General features: G+C 40.9%; 1 protein-coding gene across 1 annotated transcript in view; it reads left to right on the forward strand.

Annotated features, from left to right (window-relative positions):
* The window catches only part of sema3c (sema domain, immunoglobulin domain (Ig), short basic domain, secreted, (semaphorin) 3C), a 197,438-nt gene that overhangs the window by 152,614 nt on the left and 20,196 nt on the right, over positions 1–24,628 (forward strand). Inside the window, exons 10-14 of the mRNA XM_084330082.1 lie at positions 4,743–4,887; positions 5,441–5,663; positions 17,600–17,688; positions 20,230–20,271; positions 20,960–21,117. Coding sequence (XP_084186208.1) covers positions 4,743–4,887; positions 5,441–5,663; positions 17,600–17,688; positions 20,230–20,271; positions 20,960–21,117 — 657 coding nt within the window. The remainder of the gene's footprint in view (positions 1–4,742; positions 4,888–5,440; positions 5,664–17,599; positions 17,689–20,229; positions 20,272–20,959; positions 21,118–24,628) is intronic.

Raw genomic sequence — 24,628 nt, forward strand, 5'->3', positions numbered from 1 at the left:
GATGGACAGTCTTGCCTTTATCCCTTTGGGGCAGATCTGATATTATAAAAATGAATTTGTTACCAAGGCTAGCTTTTTTGATGTCCTCTATACCTTTAAAGTTCCCTCCTAGTTGGTTCAAAGAAATAAACAAATTATTTTCTGGCTTCCTATGGAACAACAGAAAACCTAGAATCAGCCATAAAAAACTTATAAAACCAAGAAATAGTGGAGGAATAGGACTACCAGATATCCACCAATATTACATAGCATATAACTCAAGATACCCCTTGCAGTGGGCTTACAATAGTGTGAGACAGATTGGCAGCTGGGAATGGCTTGAAGAACAAATTATAGAAGAACATAACAAAGATCTATCTCTTTCAATGTTGTGGTATAACCCAAAAATCACTCCCAGACTGGACAATCCGCTTTTAGAATTTTCATGTGAGATAGTGAAAATCTTACATAAACGCCTGACCTTTAGTGGATATTCCTTACCATCATGTCCATTATGGAAAAACCCTTTGCTCTCTGCAGGAGGTAAACTCCTTAAAAATAATGTATGGCAACAACATAATATAACACAGGTGGGCCAAGTGATCAAAAGGGGAAATATGATACCTTTTAATGAACTTAAAACACAGTTTGGGCTGAAAGACACAGAATTTTTATCTTATTTACAAATACAATCAGTTATTAAATCATTGTTGTCTAAAAGCATAGCTATAGGAACAAACGGAGTCATGGAAGAGACATTAAGGGGAATTACAGGCAGGAAAGGCATTGTTTCTGCAATGTATAAACTATCATGTTCAACCACCCCTGATACCAATGCCCAAACTAAAGTCCAATGGGAGCGAGACATGGGTATATCCATATCTGAAACACAATGGGAAGCAGCACTTAGGAATAGTACAAAAATATCAAAATGTGTTAGATATAAAATTATACAATTAAAGATACTACACAGGGCCTATATAACACCCTGTACATTGAATAAAATGAATCACACCCTACCCAAATTGTGCTGGCATGGGTGTGGAGTAGAGGGTACGCTCATGCACTTGCTGTGGCACTGCCCACTTGTTAGGACATTTTGGTTGGACATTGCTGAGGACCTGTCAGTTACTCTCCAAATTGACATTAATCCTTGCCCTATAATGTGTATATTGGGTGTAAAAATGGACACTGCTCAAGCAAAGATTGTAAATAATACTGTAGCACTGGCTTTTCTAGCATGCAAACGGATTATTTTAATGAACTGGAAAGAACGCAAACCGAACTGCTTCAGTATGGAGAACTGGCGCAAGGACTTCATGGACTTGCTATCGATGGAACAGGCTGCTCTGTCTCTTCAAGAGAGTGATAGGCCCGATGGCCTTCAAGGTCCCCTGAACTTTATTAGATCACTATCTGGAATAAGTTTGTCTACTGAACCTTTGTAACGCTCTGCAACCCCCCCCCCCCCCCCCTCGCCCCTTGTTGTTATTGTTATTATTATCATTTCTTGTCTTGTTTTGTTGTGTATGTATTGTCTTGTTTGAGAAAAATAAAAAACTTTAAATATCAAAAAAAAAACACCTACGTGAGACTGCAATTAGAAACTGGCCCCTACAAATGTCCTAACCTAGTTGTACAGTAAATGACCAAGTAAGGCTTTGTCAGTATTCCAATGTACAGTGTAAAATGTGTGTGTGTCCCCTACCCAACCCCCCCCCCCCCCCCACCTCCAATGTACAGCCCTCACCCAACCCACCCAACCCCACCCCACCCATCCAACCTCCTCCAATGTACAGTTTCTACGCCAAATGTATATACACTCCTTTTCTGGACACTTTTGTATCACAAACAGTACTGTATTTGCAAATCTGATATGTCATAAATGTATAGATGTAGCAGTACTGTCTATCTGTATGTCATGTATGTCATATATGTTATGATGAATTGAAAATGGGGGACCCTGATGTAAACAAGACGAAAGTCTTTCTCTGGTCTGCATCCCCTTAACAATTGTATGTATTGAGCTGTACTGTACTGTACCCATTCTGCAATCTGTTAATAAACTTTTCAATCAATCAATCAATCAATCAGTCAAAGTGTATATTTTCAGCACTTGTTTACCAATGATTTGAAGTGTTATTAGCTAAATATGAGTTTAGAATTATCTCTGCGCATCCCGGTGGAAACTGGATGATTTAGACATGAGGAAATAACGCGTCGGGAAACCCAGAGGAAACCCTGTGAAAGCTGGTGAATATATTTTTTGCTCATATTTCTGACGTTATTTTCATGATTATATCTCACGGGTCAAACAAACCTGAACGTTATTGCCATAAAATACAATGTAGATTGTACCTTTCTGTGAATGTCTAGAAAAAAACGTGTCTCAATCTGATGGGAAATTACGGAGCTATTTAAATTATAAAAAAGTTACTCTCACTGACGCCTGGTGGTACTAAATCCAGATTGAACTCTGCCATTGGAAAGAGGAGATTTGGCCGGATCCATAGATGTATGACTTGGCCAAAATGAGGTAATTTATAGGCCTGATATTCTATATTCTATATTCATTTCCCAAATTGCATGTGTCCGGATGGCAAAATTCAGTACTGTATCTATAAAAAACCCTGTAAATCATCTGCCCTTTATTAATTTGCTTAGATTTTTTGTACACTTCTCAAGAAGGTGTTGAATGAGCTCAGTGGCAATTCTTCACGTCTGGTCATGGTGTTATTCACCGTCAAAGATGGGGAAATAAATTCAAAATAATTTATATTCTCCTTTGGTTCATTACAATTTACTCAAGAATAGTAACAGACACAATATCTTTGACACTGGGAATACATTCCCTGAGGTCCATATATGTCCCTAGATACCAAGAACATGCAAATGGACTTGTAGAAATGGAGCAATCTTCCATTTACTTGGGTATGTACTTTTAGGCGAATTTTCTGAAAATATGGTAAGAGGTTAAGCTAAATAAATCACACTTGGGCAAGATATCATATAACGTTATAACAGACATCTGCAAGTGCACTTTGACATTACTGTGATAGCGTTACATTTTACTTTCATAGCTATTTACAAATATGGCATTAGGTGGGACCCATAGGTTTATCTCACAAACAGTTTAAGGCCAATATCTCTAGGCAGGAATACAGGAAAATAACTGTTAAAACCATAACAGTGAATCTTGTGCACTTCTGTGGTCCGCTCTTATTAATGATCTTCCTTCCCTGCACCTGTTGTTACAGCCATTAGCAATTATTTAAAAACAAAGCTGAACAAAGGTTTTGTTTCCTAATCATTTTCCTCTGCATGCATTTTTGTATTTTCTTATTTGGGGAAAACAAAGTATGAAATTACATGTTTGTAATAAAATTTACATTTAATTGTTTGTTGTCCAATTAGAATCGCAGTTTGACTTTGATAGAATAGAGTTATTTGCCAAGATTTCAGGCAAAAACATTCAATTTGAAGAAGCCCTCCTTTAATCATCAAGTTAAATTAATCAAGTTAAATAGTTCATCATTATTTTGTGCTAAAGTTCACCATTCTGTCTATGCTTGTTAGTGGGTCGCGAACCAGTATCCCTCTGTTTTTAGGGGCCAAAAACCTATGACACTGAACCCCTCAGCGACCAAGTGCACAAATCCCATTAAACCCACACAAACCAGTATCATCCAAAGACATTTCAAATTTCCCATCTGTTTTTGATCTGTATGTTTTTTTCCGGTCAAATCATCACAAACAATTATCTTTGGTCATGCATGTTTTAAAATATACGACACTGTCTTCAAATATACAATGTTTGGTGTAATGTGATATTCCATGGGCACATAAGCCAGATGTGGTAATCCCATAAAACCAAAAATGTGTCAACTATACATTCTATACAGAATGTCATAGCCCGTAGGCTCGCGTGGTATGTTTTAAAGGCCCAATGCTAAATCCAGATATAAATAAATGGGTACCCAATTCAGAAAACCAACATAATGGTATTCAAGTTATATTTATGTATTCTTGATACGAGGGCAGATGGCGAACGGCAGCCAAACCTAAAAATGTACAGTATTTTATAGCCACAAAAGTTTACATACGAAATGTTTGCAAACATTTGAGTAAATCAGAACTGTATTTTTTTTTAGCCATGACGGGGGTTAAGACAGTTCCAAAAGGCTTATTTTCCATCAACAAATCAAACTGCATGTTCCCCACAAAAAGTTTAGATGGTCAAAGAAATTCTGAATTGGGGCTGGAACCGTCATTTGATCTGTCTGTTCTCTTGCGCCCTAATTGGTTTCATCTGGTTAACCCGGGGTGACACCGCCACAGCCCCCCCCCCCCCCCGATCCACTTGTTACCCCGGGATCACATCAAGGCTACAGTAGCTTAGCCCCCGCTCCCCGGACCACCGCCAAACCAAACAGCCGGGTCCTGTTATTCCTCTCTCCATTCTGTGTTTCTTACCCCGTCGCCTCCTCCTTTGCCCCATTTAACAAAGCCTCTCTTATGTGTTACCGTTATGCTATGGCTTTTAAGTGACCGGGGGGGGGGGGGGGGGGGGGGGGGGACTAGGCGTGGTGGTGCCCCCCCTCCGGTGTGTGTGGCAGTGGCTCCACCCAGATTGTGTGGCTTGGACATCCTTTGGAAACAGTGGGGTTTAAAGGAAGAACACTGATGCTGTTTTAGCTGGCTGGATCCGATGTGGCTTCTCTCTCTCTGTTGTGTATCATCGGAATGTGTTTTTTGTTCCTCAGCTCCGTGTTTAAAGGATCGGCGGTGTGTGTGTACAACATGGCCGACATCCTGACGGTCTTCAACGGGCCCTTCGCTCACAGGGAGGGGCCCAACTTCCAGTGGGTGGCCTACCAAGGGCGCATCCCTTACCCAAGGCCTGGGACTGTACGTTTGTGTTTTGTGGTGGAATAAGTATAGCCAAAAGCAGAAATACCCAGATACTGTAGACTTTGGTAAAAAGATTAAGTTGATATAAAAAAAAACGTACGTCATCAAAAGTACTTGAAAATCATGTCTTCATATTTTGGTTGGAAGAAGAGTTACATCTGTAGGTTAACCCTCTCTGGACCCTATTGTTCAAAATATGAGCCTTCCTGAACCTGAATTTCATGGGTTTGTTATGGAATATTTGTTAGTGGGCATGTTCAAAGTCATATATGGTACCATATTGAAGATCACAACTAGGGCTTTCAAATGATATAAAATATGTGTATGATTATCATGATTATTATTGTGATTATTATTCATATGTACAGAAATCTTTTAGAGTTGAAATTGAACTTCAAACAAACAACCAACTATCTCCCTCCCTCCCTCCCTCCCTCCCTCCCTCCCTCTCTCTCTCCCTTCCTCCCTCCCTCTCCTCCCTCCCTCCCTCCCTCCCTCCCTCTCTCTCTCTCCCTCCCTCCCTCCCTCCCTCCCTCCCTCCCACACACAGTGTCCCGGAGGTGCTTTCACACCTCACATCCAGACGACCAAGGAGTTCCCAGATGACGTGGTGACTTTTGTGAGGAACCACCCCGTCATGTTTAACCCCATATACCCCGTGGGCAGGCGCCCCCTGGTGGTCCGCACCAACGCCGACTACAAGTACACCTCCATCGCCGTGGACCAGGTCATGGCTGCCGATGGCAACTACCAGGTCCTCTTCCTGGGCACAGGTGTGGTACATCCGTACAGCTGAACTATATCTCTTAGCTGAGTACGACAGCTGTGGTTCTGATGGTGTCGTCGATTGACCTGAAAGGTGCACCTCCGTTTCTTGATCCTCCAATCACAACTGTTGCTTCATCCAAGGGAAACAACGGTTGTGATTGGAGGATCAAGAAAAGTGTTTGAGATCAATTTGGATCTTCATTCACAGTGTATGGACACGGCACAGCAATCTAGTGTCCCAATGTTTTCTTTTTTTTTTACTATGTGTTTGTGTCGCTGAAACACATAGACAGACAACCAAGGAACGCAATACTAGATACTAGAACAACTCTGTCTAGTTTCAGAGTTTCCTGCAGGGTATTCCACGAGGTAGGGGCAGAGAAACCAAAAGCAGATCTACCAAGTTCAGTACAAACTCTAGGCACTCTAAGTGTAAGACAATCACCGGATCGTGTAGGACAGGGTCCAGTGGTCCATTCCAATAAAGAAGTAATATCATTTGGACAGTCTCTATTATGGCTTCATAAAGAAACAGATCCCATCAGTTAACAGGTGAGATTAAGGAACGATGACTTTATCCATTGGCAGATAATGACACTTTGATATGAAAGAAATATTTCATTCAGCGACACAAACATTCCGTGACCTGAATCGACCTGGACTGGTAAAATAACCCAGGGTATAGAAGGTTCCCAAATAGCATCGCAGCCGTCTCCCGGAGCCGAACTTGGTGTGGGGGCCCTCTCGCGTCTCACAGCAGCGCCGTAGGGAAGGGGTAACCTGACCCTGACAGCAACACACTTCACTTAGTACACACTTCAATTAATGGGGTCACTATCAAAGGAGAACTGAACAAGTGCCATGTTTGTTCACAGCAGTGGCGGCTGGTATGAACTACACTTGGGTGGTCGCAATCATCTGACCAAGTTGGCCAAGCGAATTCTGACTCATAACGTTACCAACATTAAGTCGAGTTAATTGATTCATACTACATTAGTACACGTATGATCATCAAATCAATAATGAACACATATATATAGGCCTATCTATCTTGTCATTTTAAACAAGTTACCATTCATTCATTCAGCCATTATGCAATACCCGGCCACAGCGAAATTTACACGCTGTGTTGAGAGAGAGAGAGAGAGAGAGAGACAGAGAGAGAGAGAGAGAGAGAGAGACAGAGAGACAGAGAGACAGAGAGACAGAGAGACAGAGAGACAGAGAGACAGAGAGAGAGAGAGAGAGAGAGCGAGAGAGAGAGAGACAGACCGCATTAACTCATTAACTCACTGTAGTTAGTTGAAACGTGGTCCGGAGGGCTTGATAAAGTGTATAATGTCCACTGTCCCACAGTCCCAGTCTCCCAGACTGTTGTTGTCGATGTATATCCCCACTGTCCAGAGTGACTGCATCACAACACAAAACAGCATCGAGTAACTAACTTACTAACTTCCTAACCAGAAACAGGCGTTGGCCAATCAGAGAGAGCGTCTCCGCGGAATGCGGCTAAGGAAAAAACTGACGTCGGCCAATCAGAGAGCGTCTCCGAGAAATGCGGCTACGGAAATTATAGACGCTGCTGCTTAGACCGCTTCAAATCGCGCCCGGCTTCCATCATAATACATCATATTTCAACGCACAGCGCGTTACGCACTGATTGGCTGCGACGGATACAGCGATGAAACAGTGCACGGCGTGCACGCGCACTCAGAGCGCTATTGCGTCTAGCCCGAGAGAATTGCGGCGAGGAGAATGCGGCTACGGTAACGGAAGGTATTCTCTATCAGACAGTGAGTCACTTCCTGTTCAGGAAAACGATTATTTATATTTGATATATTAACGTTATATTGTGCATTGGAAACACAAACATACTTAAAATGAGTAAATATTATTCATTTTAAACATGTTTATATTATTTATAGGGCTATAAAACAAAAAACAAAAAAAATATTTCTTGTTCTGCTCTCTTTTAACCAGGGTTAACCAGGGGGGGGGGGGCGGCGCCCGAGCGCCCCTAGTGGCCAGCCGCCACTGGTTCACAGCTTAACATGGATAACCATTATGTAAAGGAGAGAAGGAACGTTATACTTAGCTTGGGTCAAGGTCAATTTTATTTATATAGCACATTTAAAATCAACCGAAGTTGTACCAAAGTGCTGTACAATACAAAAACAGAAATACTAAGAGAAATACAAAATACAGTATATACACACAAAGTCATATAACTACAATAAATGAAAAAAAAACAATCACGACACGACCGTAATGTATTTGGCTTGGGTTTGGGGTGGTGGCTGCCAGGCTGCAGGTGATGAGGAATCCAAGTGCAGGACAGAACGGATAGACAGGAGGCAGGGGTTGATTCTCAAACAAAAGGCTCTTTGTTTATTGTAGTGGAGACAAAAAGGCGCTCACGCCGATAACAACGCATAAAGAATATGAGAGACTACTCTCGTCTCTAAAAACAGGGAAAATAAAAGAGAGACAACACTGGCTCCAAAACAGGTTATCACGAAAACACTTTAAGCGAGCTACAGTACACGTCAAAACAGGGAAAGCAAGGGGGAGAAAACACTGTCTCCAAAACGAGGCACAAAACAAAAGATGCCGGATGACGATGCTACATAAGCACATAACAGGGTAAACAAATCAGAATGCGATATAATATAAAGGACAAACCAACGTATCCTCCCAAGACGGGAGCAATAAGCGTTTCTTCACGAAGTGTACTCACGGTAATGTTCAGGGAACGACTGACAATCTGAATAGCAAACAAGGAGGACATATAAAGCAGAGTAAACTATACACACCAGGTACCAATCAGGGCAGAAAGACAGGTAATTACCACTGGGCAACGCCTAGGGTGACCAGATGCAAAAAGTCCAAAAGTGGGACAACAGTAAGATTTTGGTGGGACAAAGTGGGACAACAGTAAGATTTTGGTGGGACAAAGTGGGACAGATAGATAATGTAAATTTTTGTATTAGAATAACTGAGTCTGGCAAAATGACAGGAGCTAGTTTCATACCACAGTCGGCTGACCTGTATGAATGGGAGTGTTGTACTGTGTGATAGACACTTGTTATCTCAGCTGCAGTGACCTTGTCCGTCTGGCTATCATTGTTTGGTTTAAAAAGAAACGTATCCATAGATCTGGATGTTTCTTTTTGGTGAACCACTTTCAAGTGGGACTCACGTCCACTGTGGCGCTTCAAGTCGTATTCTCCTCCATGCGCAATTGAAAACGAACTATGACACAAAACACAGAAAGCCTGCTGCGGATTGCCTGCCATCTGCCTCACCCAGTCATGTGTCGTTTGCCAGTCTTGGTTGTAACTGCAGGTCCGTTTCTTTTTACTGCTTTCCATCTTGAACTAGTTCGCTTGTAATGTTGTTGTGTTTTTTTTTACCAATCAGATTTGAGATATGAGGTAGCGTCACAAGTTCAACTCTCACGAGCAGAGCAGTGCGCTAAATTACTATAACCAATCAGATCTGCGATATGAGGTAGCGTCACGACTCAGTCACGTCACAAGCAGGCAAGCAGCGCGCTAAAGTACTATAACCAATCAGAGCAATGTGTGTGGACAAGAGGCGGGTTGCTACGTTTACTGTCTGTAGGGAGGGGCTTTTAGACGCATGTTTTTATTTGGCTTCGAAAAGAGGGACATCCTCTCAATATGAGGGACGCGGGACATTTGGTCAAATGGCGACCCAGTACAACCAAAAGGGGGACACCTGGTCACCCTAGCAACGCCAGGGCTTTTGCTCCCAGGTGAGAGCAAAACCTCAAACGTTACAAGCACGCTGTCATGAGCAGGGGCGGACCTAGCACATTTGGCGCCCTAGGCGAGATTCACCACTGGATTTTTTTTCTTTTTTTTTATATTTTTTTTTTGCTCTGCACAGTTTTGGCGCACCCCTCTATATCTGTAACCATTATTTTTACATACAAAAAATTCTAACATAAGGGTAAATGAGCCAAAAATCTAAAACGGTCGGTCGGTCTGAGCCCCCCCCCCCCCCCCCCCCCCCCCAAAAATCAAAACATCGCCGCGCTACCAACCGGTTAACCCTTTTCACTGCGACAATACACCGAAGGTTAACCCTTTCACGACCGTCGGTTGTGTGATAGTAAAGGGTTAACCCTCCGTCGTGTGGCAGTGAAAGGGTTAACAGTTATACAGTAAAGTACTGCACCTATAATTTTTACAAGCAAGAACTAAGAATAAATGTAAAATGCACACTAAAGAATTAAAACAAATAAACAACTTAGCTAACACACAATAATAATAATAATAATAATAATAATAATAATAATAATAATAATAATAATAATAATAATAATAATAATAATAATAATAATAATAATAATAATAATAATAATAATAATAATAATAATAATAATAATAATAATAATAATAATAATAATAATAATAATAATAATAATAATAATAATAATAATAATAATAATAACAAACAATAAAATAACGTGCACATTTGCTTTAAAAGAAAATTATGTATTGTAAAATATGTTACACATAATATAATCAAAATATAATATGCTAAATAAACAAACAAATAAATAAGAATTACAAATTCACTTTGTCTAAAGAACTATTTACATTCCACTCCCTATCATCACACTTCAAGGTTAGCCTGTAGCTCCTACTGGTTTCCATTTACAGTGCAATCCTTCTGGCCTTCCTCGCTGCAAAGTCATCAATCACAGCAAATTGTCCAACTCCTGAGCCAGCTCCTTCCCATCCAAATCAGATTGCCCTCCATGGTTTAAGGTGTCTACAAGTGCCTCTGCTTGCTTCATCACCTCTTGGTGTGGCAGGTCTTGGAAGTTGTACAAAATTGCATACCTTTCACCTTGGCACGTTTCTCGTCTTCTTCTTTTCTTCTCTTTTTAAACTGGATGGCCGGATGGCTTTTGCCTCTTCATAGTTCTCTAACGTTAGTCTTTCTTTCCTCAACGCTCAACTCTATAAACACTTGACCGATACCCATCAATGCACAGCGCTCTAGCATGTTCTGACTGTGAACACCTAAAGCTGAGGCTCAGACCGACTTTATCTATACAGTTTACACAAGGTCTTTTATCTTTCTGAGAGATATGTGTCCCGGCCTTTATGCCAGCATGGCTTTCCTTCTCTTCTCTCGCCAGAGGGTGGTGCCGCTGCAATAGCCTTGTTCCATTAATCATTTTTAATCATTTAATCATTTATTACTCATGATGAGTCATTATTCTGGCGGCTTCATAAACTAATAATCACAGAGAGGTTAGTGGATATAGAGATGATAAAGGCGGGAGGGGGGGCTGCACAGTGGGTATGACGGGGAACACAGGAGAGTTATCACGGGATGGGTTAATCGCAGATACGCATTGTATGCATGGTTCGCATGTGTGCCAAATGGTGACCTCGGAGCAGGTCCTAAATTATTATTATTATTATTATTATTATTATTGATAATAATAATAATAATAATAGATTGGATTTTTATTATATATTATTATTATTATATTATAATATAAATATATATTATATTATTATTATTATTATTATTATTATTATTATTATTATTATTATTATTATTATTATTATTATTATTATTATTATTATTATTATTATTATTATTATTATTATTATTATTATTATTATTATTATTATATTATATTTTATTATATGTTTGATATATTTAAAGAGAGAACCGCCTTTTTCAGACTCAAGGACACCTTTACAAAGAGAGAGAGAAGCTATATAAAAGAAATGGTAAAACTAATATGAATATATATGTTTAGTAACAACAGGAACAAATAAGACAAATAAGATTAAAAAAAAGGAAGCAAGGTGCCATCCAATTGGAAAAAAAACGGTAACAAGAAAATTAACAAAAACAAAAACATTTGCAGATAGGTCACTGATAGAGACGGTTCTGTAAGAGAGAATTTACTTGAAAATTGCAGGCCTCCTGTTCAGTTCATTTTCAGTAAAACAACACACACAAAATACCAAAGATATACTATACTCAAAACATTAAAAACTCAGAACTGGGGCACTCTACTCTAAATCTACAGTGAAGGGGGCGATCTATGGCCTTGTGTGTGAGTCTGAGGGGAACAGCCAAACAACTTGGAAGATTGTGTTCCGTTTCTGCTGTGGTAGCCAGCCAGGCTGTGTGGCCGATGCCGTTTGTAAACGTAGATGTCCTTACAACTAGGGATGTCCGATATTATCGGCCGATATTGGCATTAAAATGTAATATCGGAAATTATCGGTATCGGTTTTTACATTTATTTAACCTTTCTTTACCTAGGCTAGCGTGTAAGAACAAATTCTTATTTTATTTATTATCAAAAGTATGCATAATGTTGTGTTAATTCCACGACAAGAGATATGTAATGTTAATTACCTGAAATTATTCCGTTTTTGCAGGGGGGGGGGGGGGCCTGCATATATCGGTATCGGTTGATATCGGTATCGGAAGGCTTGGCTTCAAATAAGGCGTAAACCTACAGGCCCCTCCTGGGGCCCATTTACCACTGCTGCTTCTCTGTACCGTAACTCTTGGAGTATTGGCGCTATCGAAAAAAGCTCAGCATCGTCTGAAAGCCAAGGAGTTGATTGATTGATTGAATGGGTACAATACAGTACGGCTCAATACACACAATTGTTAAGGGGATGCAGACCTGAGAAAGACTTTCGTCTTGTTTACATCAGGGTCCCCCATTTTCAATTCATCATAACATATATGACATACACCACGACATACAGATCTGATAGACAGTACTGTTACATCCAGACATTTATGACATACCAGATCTACAAATATACAGTACTGTTTAAGAGTACAACACCTGTCATATAGACCCTGGCGTAAAAAGAGAGTGTATACATTTGAGGGGGAAGAAACTGTACATTGGAGGGGGTTGGGTAGGTGGGGTGGGGCTGTGGGGGGGGGGGGATGAGTAGGTGGGGTGGGGGGGTGACTGTACATTGGAGGGGGTTGGGTAGGTGGGGTGCAGGGGGGGGGGGTTGAGCTTTCTTCACATATATGACTTATTACGGTAATCCAAAAACTGTGGGAGTTATTGAGGAAGTAAACACAAGTAAAATTATACCTGCTTCAAGGTCAACACACCAAGGTCAAAATTCCGCCTAGAAAAACGTGAGGAGCCTAAGAAGCATAATCTAAAAGGCCAGGGTTCACAAACTTGATTGCAGTCGCATAATAGTTCCAAGTTCAAGATTTACATGTGATAAGCTAAATTGATTGTCAATTGGAGTGTCTTCTTCACTAGTAACAGCCTGTAAAAATCCCATTCCGATTTTTGTTTTTCTTGTCAAATAACAGTTTGATACACACTCAAAACATACAGTAAGTTCAAACAATAGCTGAAATAGTTCTGAAAAAAGGGTGAAAAGCACTTACTCACAGCACATTCTCTGACAATTACACAGCAATAACAACTACATTGACTGTTAGTGTTTCAGGCTTAGGCTTAAAAGAAGTGAAAAGAAAAATTTAAGTGAAAAGAGAATTTCAAGACTCTACACTCAGGACACGCTACCAAATGAGGACATTGTTGACGTGCTGTTTTGTTTGACGAGCAAATTGTAATGTGATGGTTAAGGTTAGTTACAGAATGCATGTCTGTGTCCCCGTATTTCACATACACGAGGCCAGATTAAGAATTCAGAGGCCCTTGGGCCAGATTCTTGTGGAGGCCTCCAAAAAAAAAACAAAAAAAAAAATATATATATATATATATATTTGGGGCCTCTAGTGACGAGGGGCCTCCAAAGAAAAATTAAATAAAAGTTAAAAAAATAATAATAATAATTTGGGGCCTCTAGTGACGAGGGGCCTCCAAAAAATTCAAAATAAAAGTTAAAAAAAAAAAAAATTATTTGGGGCCTCTAGTGACGAGGAGCCTCCAAAAGGCCTCTAGTGACGAGGGGCCTCAAAGAAAATTAAAATAAAAGTTAAAAAAAATATAATAATAATTTGGGGCCTCTAGTGACGAGGGGCCTCCAAAAAATTTAAAAGAAAAGTAAAAAAAGAAAATAATAATAATTTGGGGCCTCTAGTGACGAGGCCCCTTTGGAGGCCCCTCATCACTAGAGGCCCTGAGTGCGAGTGTGTGTGTGTGTGTGTGTGTGTGTGTGTGTGTGTGTGTGTGTGTGTGTGTGTGTGTGTGTGTGTGTGTGTGTGTGTGTGTGTGTGTGTGTGTGTGTGTGTGTGTGTGTGTGTGTGTGTGTGTGTATGTGCGTGCGTGCGTGCGTGTGTGTGTGTGTCTATGTGTGTACGTGAGAGAATCTATCTGTTTGTGTATATGTGTGTGTCTGTGTGTACGCTGCCTTTTGCGCATCCCCCACATGTGCGTGTTGTGTGTGTGTGTGTGTGTGTGTGTGTGTGTGTGTGTGTGTGTGTGTGTGTGTGTGTGTGTGTGTGTGTGTGTGTGTGTGTGTGTGTGTGTGTGTGTGTGTGTGTGTGTGTGTGTGTGTGTGTGTGTGTGTGTGTGTGTGTTGTGTCCGTCCAGTAAGCCGCCCGGGGGGAGTCACGCTCACAGCTGCTTATGTTTTATCAGCCGCTTCCTCCATTCCTTTCCTCCGAGCTGCGGCTGATCGAAGGGAAAAAAGCGTTATGTCTCCGCGATGTGGGAGAGACTCTTATCAGGGATTTCCAGAAGTTGTTGCCCGCCGTGACTCCTTCTAACTATCCTCCCTTCTCTCGTGCTCCCGGGGCAAATGGTGTTATGGTCTCTCTCTCTCTCTCTCTCTCTCTCTCTCTCTCTCTCTCTCTCTCTCTCTCTCTCTCTCTCTCTCTCTCTCTCTCTCTCTCCTCTCCCTCCCTCCCTCTCTCTCTTTCTGTCTCTGTCTGTCTCTCTCTCCCTCTCTCCTCTCTCTCTTTCTCTTTCTGTCTCTCTCACTTTCTCTATCTCTGTCTGTCTTGCTCTCTCTCTTTATCTGTCTCTCCGCCCCTCTTTCTCTCTCTTTCTCTCTTTCTGTCTCTCTCACTGTGATGTGGGAGAGACTCTTATCAGGGATTTCCAGGAGCTGTTTCCCGCTGTGACTCCTTCTAACTATCCAGGGCAGATGGTGTTGTTATGGTTGGGTTCTACCAGCGCAAGGTGTTTTGTCCTCTGTGTGGAGTTAATCACTTCCAGCCGCCTCGTCACACATGGCTATCATGTTGAACACAAAAGCCAATGCGGTCGGGAGGGAAAACAGAATGTTGTCTGTGTTTTTTTTTTTTTTTTTTTTTTTTAACTTGTGCTCTAATTTCAACCAACCACAGCCATCTCTGGGCATTCTTGGTTGAGAGTGTTTCTCTGATGTGGTTGTCAAATGTCTTCGATGAGTTGGCATCCGTTGTTTGCTGTGTGTTTGTTTAAGGGATTGGCCGATACATTTTTATTTTTTATTTTTTTTTATTCTGATAGCTTAACTTTAAGTATCTGCCGATACAGAGTACAAATCCAATCCATTACTTTTGGATTGACCTTCAGTTTGAGGTTAATGGGTATTTTTTATCTCCCTCTGTTCTCTCTGGGTCCGCATCTAAGTTGCCTGTTCTGGCTACGGTTCTGGAAAAGCTGGTTAGTGATCAATTTAGGGAGTATCTGGCTTCTAATGCTATTTTATCCAAGTTCCAATCTGGCTTCAGAAAGCAGCACAGTACTGCAGCTATGGAAATAGTGAATGGTTTTATTGAAGCTTTGAACTGCAAACAATTCTATGTGGCTCTTTTTATCAATCTGTCAAAAGCCTTTGACACAGTGGTCCATTCTATTGAAACAATGGCTACTTGATATACGATTGTCTAACCATGTTGTTGGCTGCTGGTTTTTTAATTACCTTGCTTGTGTGTTCAGTCAATGGTTCCAGCTCCACAGTAATGAATGTGTCCAGATTGCTGTTTCCCAGTGTCCAGTCCTTGGTCCAATATCATTCACTAGTATCAAACATCTGGGTCAAAATCTTCCAAATTCTAATTTCCACTTCTATGCTGATGACACAGTAATTACTATTGTGCCCCCACTCTCAACAAAGCGTATGCATATTATTTACAATCTCCTTTTAACATTGTTCAATCACAGTTATATCATCTTAAGGTAGTCTTGAATGCAGAAAGAAATTATCTTTGGATACTACTCCAAGCATTATAACTGTGCATGGTGTGAGATTGAACAAATGTACAAACACTTGTCAAGAAGCTAAAACTAAAACTAACCTATTTTATTTTAGGAACAAGGCCTTTTCTCTATTGAATCTAGGAAGAGATTGGTTGCTTCTACATTGTTTACCTTCACTAGATTATGGCAATCTGCTTATTTTATATGAATGCATCTGCCCAGTGTTTATGTATGTTAGATACTGTCTTATCATAGTGCACTGAGGTTGTGACTAAGGCTGTAAAGCTCTCACACATCACTGTACCACCAAGGCTAATTGGACCTGTGTCTATGTGGAGGCAACACCCATTGGCTCCATTCGTGGTACACTCCCATCCTATCTGTGCACTTTACCCTTTCACTACCACACTACAGAAGGTTAACCCTTTACTATCACACTACAGATGATAGGGTTAACCTACTGTCGTGTGGCAGTGAAAGGGTTAACCTTCTGTATTGTCGCAGTGAAAGGGTTAACCATTTGGTAGTGCGGTAGTGAAAGGGTTACACAACATTGGCAGCTGTAGTTCACGTTCCTCTGACCTGTACAGTACGTATTATCTGTGCCCAAGGTCCACATTAGATTAGATTAGATTAGATTAGATTAGATTAGATTAGATTAGATTATTATATTATATTAGATTTAGATTAGATTAGATAGATTAGATTAGATTAGATTAGATTAGATTAGATAGATTAGATTAGATTAGATTAGTTATTAATGACCACACAGCCAGGCTGGTGGAATTAGTTTTCAGTGCATATAACATTGTTCCAACATAGAACATCACTTACAATACATACTACATGCAGTTAAATACATAGATACATAAATACAAAAAACCACAATATCACAATGTATGTCCGTAACAGCAGAGGTAGGGGGATTGTTAGAGAGTTCAGTGTCCGTATGGCAGTGGGAAGAAACTGTTTTTAAAGCGGGATGTTTTGCTGGTCAGACATCTGTAGCGCCTCCCGGAGGGCATAGAACAGGTGTGGCTTTTAGGTATTCCACTCCCTCTTCCTGGAATACACTACAAACTAATTTGTGAAACACAAGCCAATCTGGAGATGTCTGTATTTCTAAATAATCTCACTTCCTTTAATCCTGGCCCTGAAACACTTGACTTTGAATGTGTTTTGTATATCATTCTATGTATTTATTCTACCTTTGTTTTATGTTGTAGCGTCTTTAATTACATTTGACTTTAATGTATGTTTTAAATCAAATCAAATCAAATTTATTTGTAAGGCCCGACAACACATAATGTTAATGTCCCCATGGCCGGACACGTCTTCTTCAAACAAGTCAAGAAGAAACATCACAATAAATCAAGAACAAAACAAAAAACATCATGAAGTCCGACATTTTTTAAATAAATGAATGCAACACTCCCCACGCGAAGGTAAGGAAAAACTCACTAAAACCTAGCAATAGGAAAAAATGCACCACAGGCAATGTGGAGGAGAGAAACCTTAGAAGGGCCGTTCAAGTGTTGCTGTCTAGGACAGGTCTCTCTTGCAAAAGGGATTCTTAATCTCAATGAGACTTGAGACCTGGTTAAATAAAGGTTCATTTAAGATGATACCGTATGTACAGTCACAGTGTCGACCCAATAATGTGTGTGTGTGTGTGTGTGTGTGTGCGTGCGTGCGTGCGTGCGTGCGTGTGAGAGTGAGAGGAGAGAGAGCAAGACAGAGAGAGAGAGAGGGAGAGTGTCTGATCCATGGTCTCTCTCTCTCTGCCCCCAGACAGAGGCACTGTGCAGAAGGTGATCGTTCTGCCCACCAACCGCTCTCTGGACGAAGATCTGATACTGGAGGAGCTGGAAGTGTTTAAGGTCAGCACTCTCTCTCTCTTTCTCTCTCTTTCTCTCTCTCCCTCTCTCTCTCTCTCTCTCTCTCTCTCTCTCTCTCTCTCTCTCTCTCTCTCTCTCTCTCTCTCTCTCTCTATCTCTCTCTCTCTCTCTCTCTCTCTCTCTCTCTCTCTCTCTCCCAACTGAACACATCAAAGGCAGGGAAGGAGGGCTAGCTAGACAGACAGACAGACAGACAGACAGACAGACAGACAGACAGACAGACAGACAGACAGACAGACAGACAGACAGACAGACAGACAGACAGACAGACAGACAGACAGACAGACAGACAGACAGACAGACAGACAGACAGACAGAGAAACAGACAGACAGACAGACAGACAGACAGACAGACAGACAGACAGACAGACAGACAGACAGACAGACAGACAGACAGACAGACAGACAGACAGACAGACAGACAGACAGACAGACAGACAGACAGACAGACAGACAGACAGACAGACAGACACATACAGAGAGAGACAGGCTAGTTTTAGATTAAAGAGAAGGGGCATTTAGATGATGTATCGTATTCTGTAGAGTGATGACACACACACGCTAAATTACGTTATTTCTTTGTGAATAACATATAATTCATATGACATTGGGCTCCATCCCATAACACTGTCACCACATGACACACATCCAATAAGCTTCTTCAGAGTCCTCAGAGCTTCCCCCTCCGCACAAGTCTGAAGGCATAACCGTCACAGTGACCAAATGCGTCCACATTTTTATAGGATTCTATCACATTTTCATAACAATAGCGAATATAACTTACCCTGCGCCGTTTTCATTGAGGTTTCTTACAAATTAACGATGTTTTATTTGTCCTTTATATGCGGATAACATTAAAATCTTAAATTGTACCATTATGTTCCCCTTTAGACAACAAACATAATGCTAATGATGCACTTTTGTTAAGATAATTAGGTGACCATTCTCGGTCACTGTACTGAGGTCCCATTAATAGTTTAACGCTCCTCAGATCACGTTTTACTAATCCGGTGCTGACCTGTTAACAACTAGGTGATAAAGGTCTTGGGATTTGTAGTCATTTTGTAGTCATAACATTTTCACCTTTTAAACCAATGCTACCATCTATTGACAACAGAAAGTGTTGTGTATAACGTTAAGTTGATAGGCTACCCGCTTGTAAACACCGTCGCCCAAAAAACATTCTAGAGATTCCCACTTTTTACTGGTACATACGTTCATATCTAATAGTCTTTAGCTGACTAAATATAGATGAATACTCATGAAATTTGATATATATATTCTAAAATAAGTATAATTTCACTTCACCTACCTGTCGGCATGAAATTCCCAAACGCTGACAGTAAAAAAAGCCTGGATGTCGCGCAAAATGGGGCGTGACCGAATTTGGTTTTGGGCGTTCCCAGACAAAGAGAGTGACCGAGATTGGTCTATGTTCCGTTAGACCAGAGAGAGCGGGGGAAGAGAAAATTAATGCATGTGGATGAGAGCCTTGACATTTAATTCGTTATAGCTATGGCTGTGGGGGGAGACACGATCCAATAGACTTTTATACGCCTGAGTCTCCTGAACACTCCAAGTCGATCGGCACTTTCTCGGCCGAGCTATAGTAACTTTTCTCCCCCCGCTCTCTCTCCCATGAGCTCAATGTAACGCAGAAGTGCAGTGGTCTGGGCGGCTGGGTGGCGCAGCGGACATTGCGCTCGTCACCAACGCAAGAGACACCGGGTTCGAATCCGGCTGTAGGCGTTGCCTCCGGCTTGGGGCCGGCCGTCATACTAACTCAATTGGCAGAGTCAGCGGGTGGAAGTCGATGGGTGGTAATCTGGATGTTGTGGACAGCGACTCCTACAGGTCGGTTGGGGGATGCCTGCACAGCAGAGACAGGAAATGGCTGGGGTATAGTGTGAGCCTCCCGCACGTTACACCTCGCCAATGAGAGTCCGTGCTGGCAGGTGAAAAGATGTGACAGGCTGCCTCCACGTGTATCGGAGGGGACACGTGATGCAAGGCTTCAAACCTCCCTACAACCGGCCAGTGGGGGGGCATATGCGAGCAACGTTCAAGACAGGGGAGGGGAGAATTGGCACAGCGAAATTGGGATGGGAGAAAAATTGAAATATTGGAGAGAGAAAAAAGTGGATAAAAAAAAATAGGTGCAGTGGTCTATTGACTCTTTCCCACAGGCCATTTTATCACTCACAGGCCAACAATCATTCTCTGGGTCCTAAACAAAGCAAGTCAGCGTCATGGTTCCTTTAATCTTCAAGTGCACCTGGCCTACAGTCTGCGGGGGACTCTCCAAATGTTCTCCAGAGAGCACAGATTCACATCTAACCAGAAAGCTGTGGACGTGTAGTAGGGAGAGACTGTGATGTAAGGAACCTGTTTTTTGTTTTTAGTCAGATAAACTGGTGTGTTTTGTGTCTCTGAATGAGATAACGGCGTGAGAAGAAAACACAGCTCTCCCTATCGACAATAACACTGACGGTGCATTATTTGGTCTTGTTTTTGTATTTTTAGAACCAATCTCCAGTAACAAACCTGAGGATATCTTCAAAAAAAGTAAGCATTCATACAGTAATTCATACAGTTCACACAGTTACAACTATTTGTATATCTCTATTGTTATATTTCCACAGTTTATAGTATATTAGTTTATTGTGTGTTTAAATTAAATGCTTAATGCTATTATATAACGCATGAAACCATAACCATAATAGTTGTGCACATTAATATAATCACGTGGGCGACAGTGGCTCAGGAGGTAGAGCAGTCGTCTGGTAATCCGGAGGTCCCCAGTTCGATTCCCGCTCCTCCCGGGCAGCGTGTCGATGTGTCCTTGAGCAAGACACACCCCTAACTGCTCCCCTGATGAGCAGGTTGGCACCTTGCATGGTTGCCTCCACCGTCGGTGTGTGAGTGAATGGGTAAAATGTGAGGAACAAATTGTAAAGCGCTTTGGATAAAAGCTGCTATATAAATGCAGCCATTTACCATTTAATCACGAGCCATAATTGACCGTATTCACACGGCGGCCATTTTGCGCTTATGTCATGCTTTAGGTTTGGATTTCCTTTCACCGTACAGAACCTGTAAAGAGTGTGACGTACAGTAAGAGCGAAATGGCCTTAACCATGTGAAGTACGGTCAACCGTTTCAGCCACGCTCAGGGCTCATTTGACCCTGTCAGGCAGCAGCCACTTATGAAGACAAACAGGGCCGGCTGACATTTGAACTGTTTGCATTGCAGCAACAGCTGTACGTCAGCTCCGAGTATGGCGTCTCCCAGGTCTCCCTGCACCGCTGCCATGCCTACGGTTCGGCCTGCGCCGACTGCTGCCTTGCTCGAGACCCCTACTGCGCCTGGGACGGCCTCAGCTGCACCCGCTTCTACCCCACTGGGAAAAGGTAAACACAGAATAGAATATGATAGAATAGAAATGCTTTAATCATCCCGAGGGGATGATTAAACATTTAGACATTTAGATAGAACAAAGTCACGAATAAGAATAACAAAACAAATTGCCTAAGAATACGAATTGAATCAAATATACAGTAAAAAATATACAGTAAAAATATACAGAAGTCTACAGAAGTTTACAGTAAGTGTAATATTCATTCATTAATTTCATTTTATTTTGTTTCGTGCATGGGGGTACAGTTAATCTTTGCACAATATCACCAACATCTTTTTTTTAACATGATACACCCATGGCCGAAAAGGAGCAGGATGAAGAAAACGTATGTTTCCTGCCCCCTTCCAAACTTCATATTTATTTTAACATAATGGTCAGCTCAAGTGCACCTTACAGCTTCATACCATATAATAATAATCATTACCATAATTATGATAACAATAATAATAATAATAATGATAATATGACCATGAATAATAATAACAATAATAACGTTAGTGTTTATAACGTTAGTGTTGTTTTAAGGTCCTGTGTCTTATAAATGGCCTTTTCCAGTGTTTAGCATTGTTTCCTAGCAATGGGGGATTATATCAATGTGGTCTGTGTCGCTAATCCTCATTTTGACTCATCAGTCTAGTCTCGAGTTCACAAGATCCTCCCTCACTCAACTAAGCCGTTCTGATTTGACTGTTTTGCTGACGTGAATAAGGCACTGGTTGTAGTCACCGCCCACATCACTCAACAACAGACGTGTGGAATTACTTCCTCAAACGGGTTGCGCGGGTGCCGAGGGAGAGAGGGATACGGAGTAACGGGAGCATTTACACACAAACCCAACTGTGTGTGTGTGTTTTCGGGACGCATCTCTCCTCTCTCTCTCTGTCTGTCTCTGTCTGTCTCTGTCTCTGTCTCTGTCTCTCTCTCTCTCTCTCTCCCTCTCTCTCGCTCGCTCTCTCGCTCTCTCTTGTATATGTATCACGCTGTGTGGGTGACTGTCACTCAAAGCGATTATGGGTGGAACCCAGCCCAAACAGCTTGAAATCTTGAAATCGAAAAATGTTGCTTTTGAGTACTTGATTAAAAATATAAAACAATGAATTTTTTTGAAAGAAAAAGTGGCATACAACTTTACAGATGTGTTCCATTGACTCACAGGAATTGTGTAAAGTTGCCCAAATAGTGCAAGGAATAGCAAGACATGTCCCGTTTAAAAGTAAATGTCCAGGAAGATGGTAACTGTCAACCTGTCCTCAGTGATGCAGTGAGGCACATTGATGCATTGTAAAGTCTGATGGCTGTCGGAATGAAGGACTTCCAGGTTTAACCTGCACGCCATGTGTAGTAATAATAATAATAATGATAATAATGATAATGATAATAATGATAATAATACTTTCATACAATAATTGCAGCTCAAAGTGCTTCACACCAGTAAAAAAAAAAGACAGGCATAAAATGACATATAAAACATATAAAACGAGCTTAATAAAAATGATAGCAGCAAGGTAAGGCAAATCACAGTTTTTCACATTAGGATCTAACATCCCAATAGCCTTCTCTGTTATACGGTTTGATTAGGTTTTAAAATAGGCAGTAATAAAAAGAATACAACAGAATAGACAGAGTAAAACAGTGTGGTAAAATTGTTATAATATAATAGACAGTAAAATGATGCAGTACTGCAGTGCAATAGAATAGTTCACATCCCCATTAAAAAAGAAGTAGTCACAAATTAACACATGACGTGTAATGCACATGTTGTTGCTTTAGTGATCTATTGATCACTTTAAACCACTAATTTGTTGCTTTAGGAATTTAAACCATTATTTTGTTGCTCTAGTGAGGCACAGATTTGCATAGGCTACTTACATAGAAGCATGTGATCACTCTATGGATAGTGTTATTGTGATCTTTGACCCTCCAAACATGGGTCTAGACACCTCATTTGTTCAGTTATCTGCAATATTGGCTGAGATATATTAAACAGACTTTTCTGCTTTTTTTGTATAATCGCGTCCTTACTTTGCATATAAATGATACATGGGACACTCTAACAACTTGTTAACATAGCCTATAATCTTTTTCACCTTTTTTCCAATCTAGAAAGTCTGGTTAGAAGTATATTTCCGGGGGGTGCATGATACCCCCCTCTAGACTAGAGCTGATAAAGAATGTGTGCAAGACATTGACTTAGGATGTAGATAAAAACAGTTTTTATTACCACTGAATCTATTTTAGGTGAAATGTAACAGAGGCCTAACAGGTGTACCTGAGGTATTATGGATCTACAGTCTCATAAACTCGTCAATCTTGGATCAGCTTAGAATTGTTCATAGAATAGGGGAAGGGAAACTCTGACGTAGTGAGGTGCATTTCAGTGTAACTTTTAAAATGTTAAAAGTCTATTGTGACTGGCTAATAGATGATGCTTGCTTATAGCTTATAATGAATTGGGCCATTTTGGAACTGCTTAGAAGTGTTTATAAAATAGGTAAAGGTAAAAGACTTGAAGTGCTGAACTGCAGTACAGTTTATAGGCTTTAAAGGCTCAATTGGTGAAACAAACTAGCAGCCCCGCCACCAAAAATACTATAGTTTTCATTCTCTCCTTGACGGAGTCAGCTCTTGATACAAGGACTAACACGAGGCAACGGTTAAATATCAGCATTGGACTAAAGCTGATTCAGATTTTACAATTGGTTGAAAAAAAAAACATATTTTCCATCTATAAATCAAACTTTTTCAAGAATGTATGTGAATATACACCCCACATTCATTATGGTCAGAAAAATCTTTTTGATTGGGGCTTTAAAGATCCTCATGGACCCGATTTCACCTCTTGGTCTCCTCAGTGTATCAACATAGTCCCAACACAGACAGGGAGCTCTGAATGACACCCCTCCCTGTAACAGACACCTCTCCGGCTTCCTTTAGGGACCCGCTATACGCCCTCCGCCTCCCAGTCAGACATCGGTCAAGTTTAGTTTGGTCGTAGCACAAAAGCGCAGCCCCTGTTTTTCCTGCAGAAAATGTGTCTGAAATATGTTAGGTGTTTATGTGGTATTTTCCTCCTGCTGGTATATATATGAGCGTGCTGTGTCCTATAGGGTAATAACACAGTCAAATGCTTTTAATATACGAGCGTGCTGTGTCCTATAGGGTAATAACACAGTCAAATGCTGTTAATATACGAGCATGCTGTGTCATATAAGGTAATAACACAGCCAAATGTTCCTTGCATTGTTTTGATTCAGAGTAGGCCTCCTCCCGTGTGTTGACATAAGATTTACATTTTGAGACACAAGGTTCAGCGATAACCGTATGAATGAATGAATGAATGAATGAATGAATGAATGAATGAATGAATGAATGAATGAATGAATTAATGAATGAATGAATGAATGAAAACTTTATTTAACAGATTGCAGAATGGGTACAATACAGTACGGCTCAATACACACAATTGTTAAGGGGTTGCAGACCAGAGAAAGACTTTTGTCTTG

The sequence above is a fragment of the Notolepis coatsorum genome (genome assembly GCF_963971535.1).
Source record: "Notolepis coatsorum genome assembly, chromosome: 15".
Lineage (NCBI taxonomy): Eukaryota > Metazoa > Chordata > Actinopteri > Aulopiformes > Paralepididae > Notolepis > Notolepis coatsorum.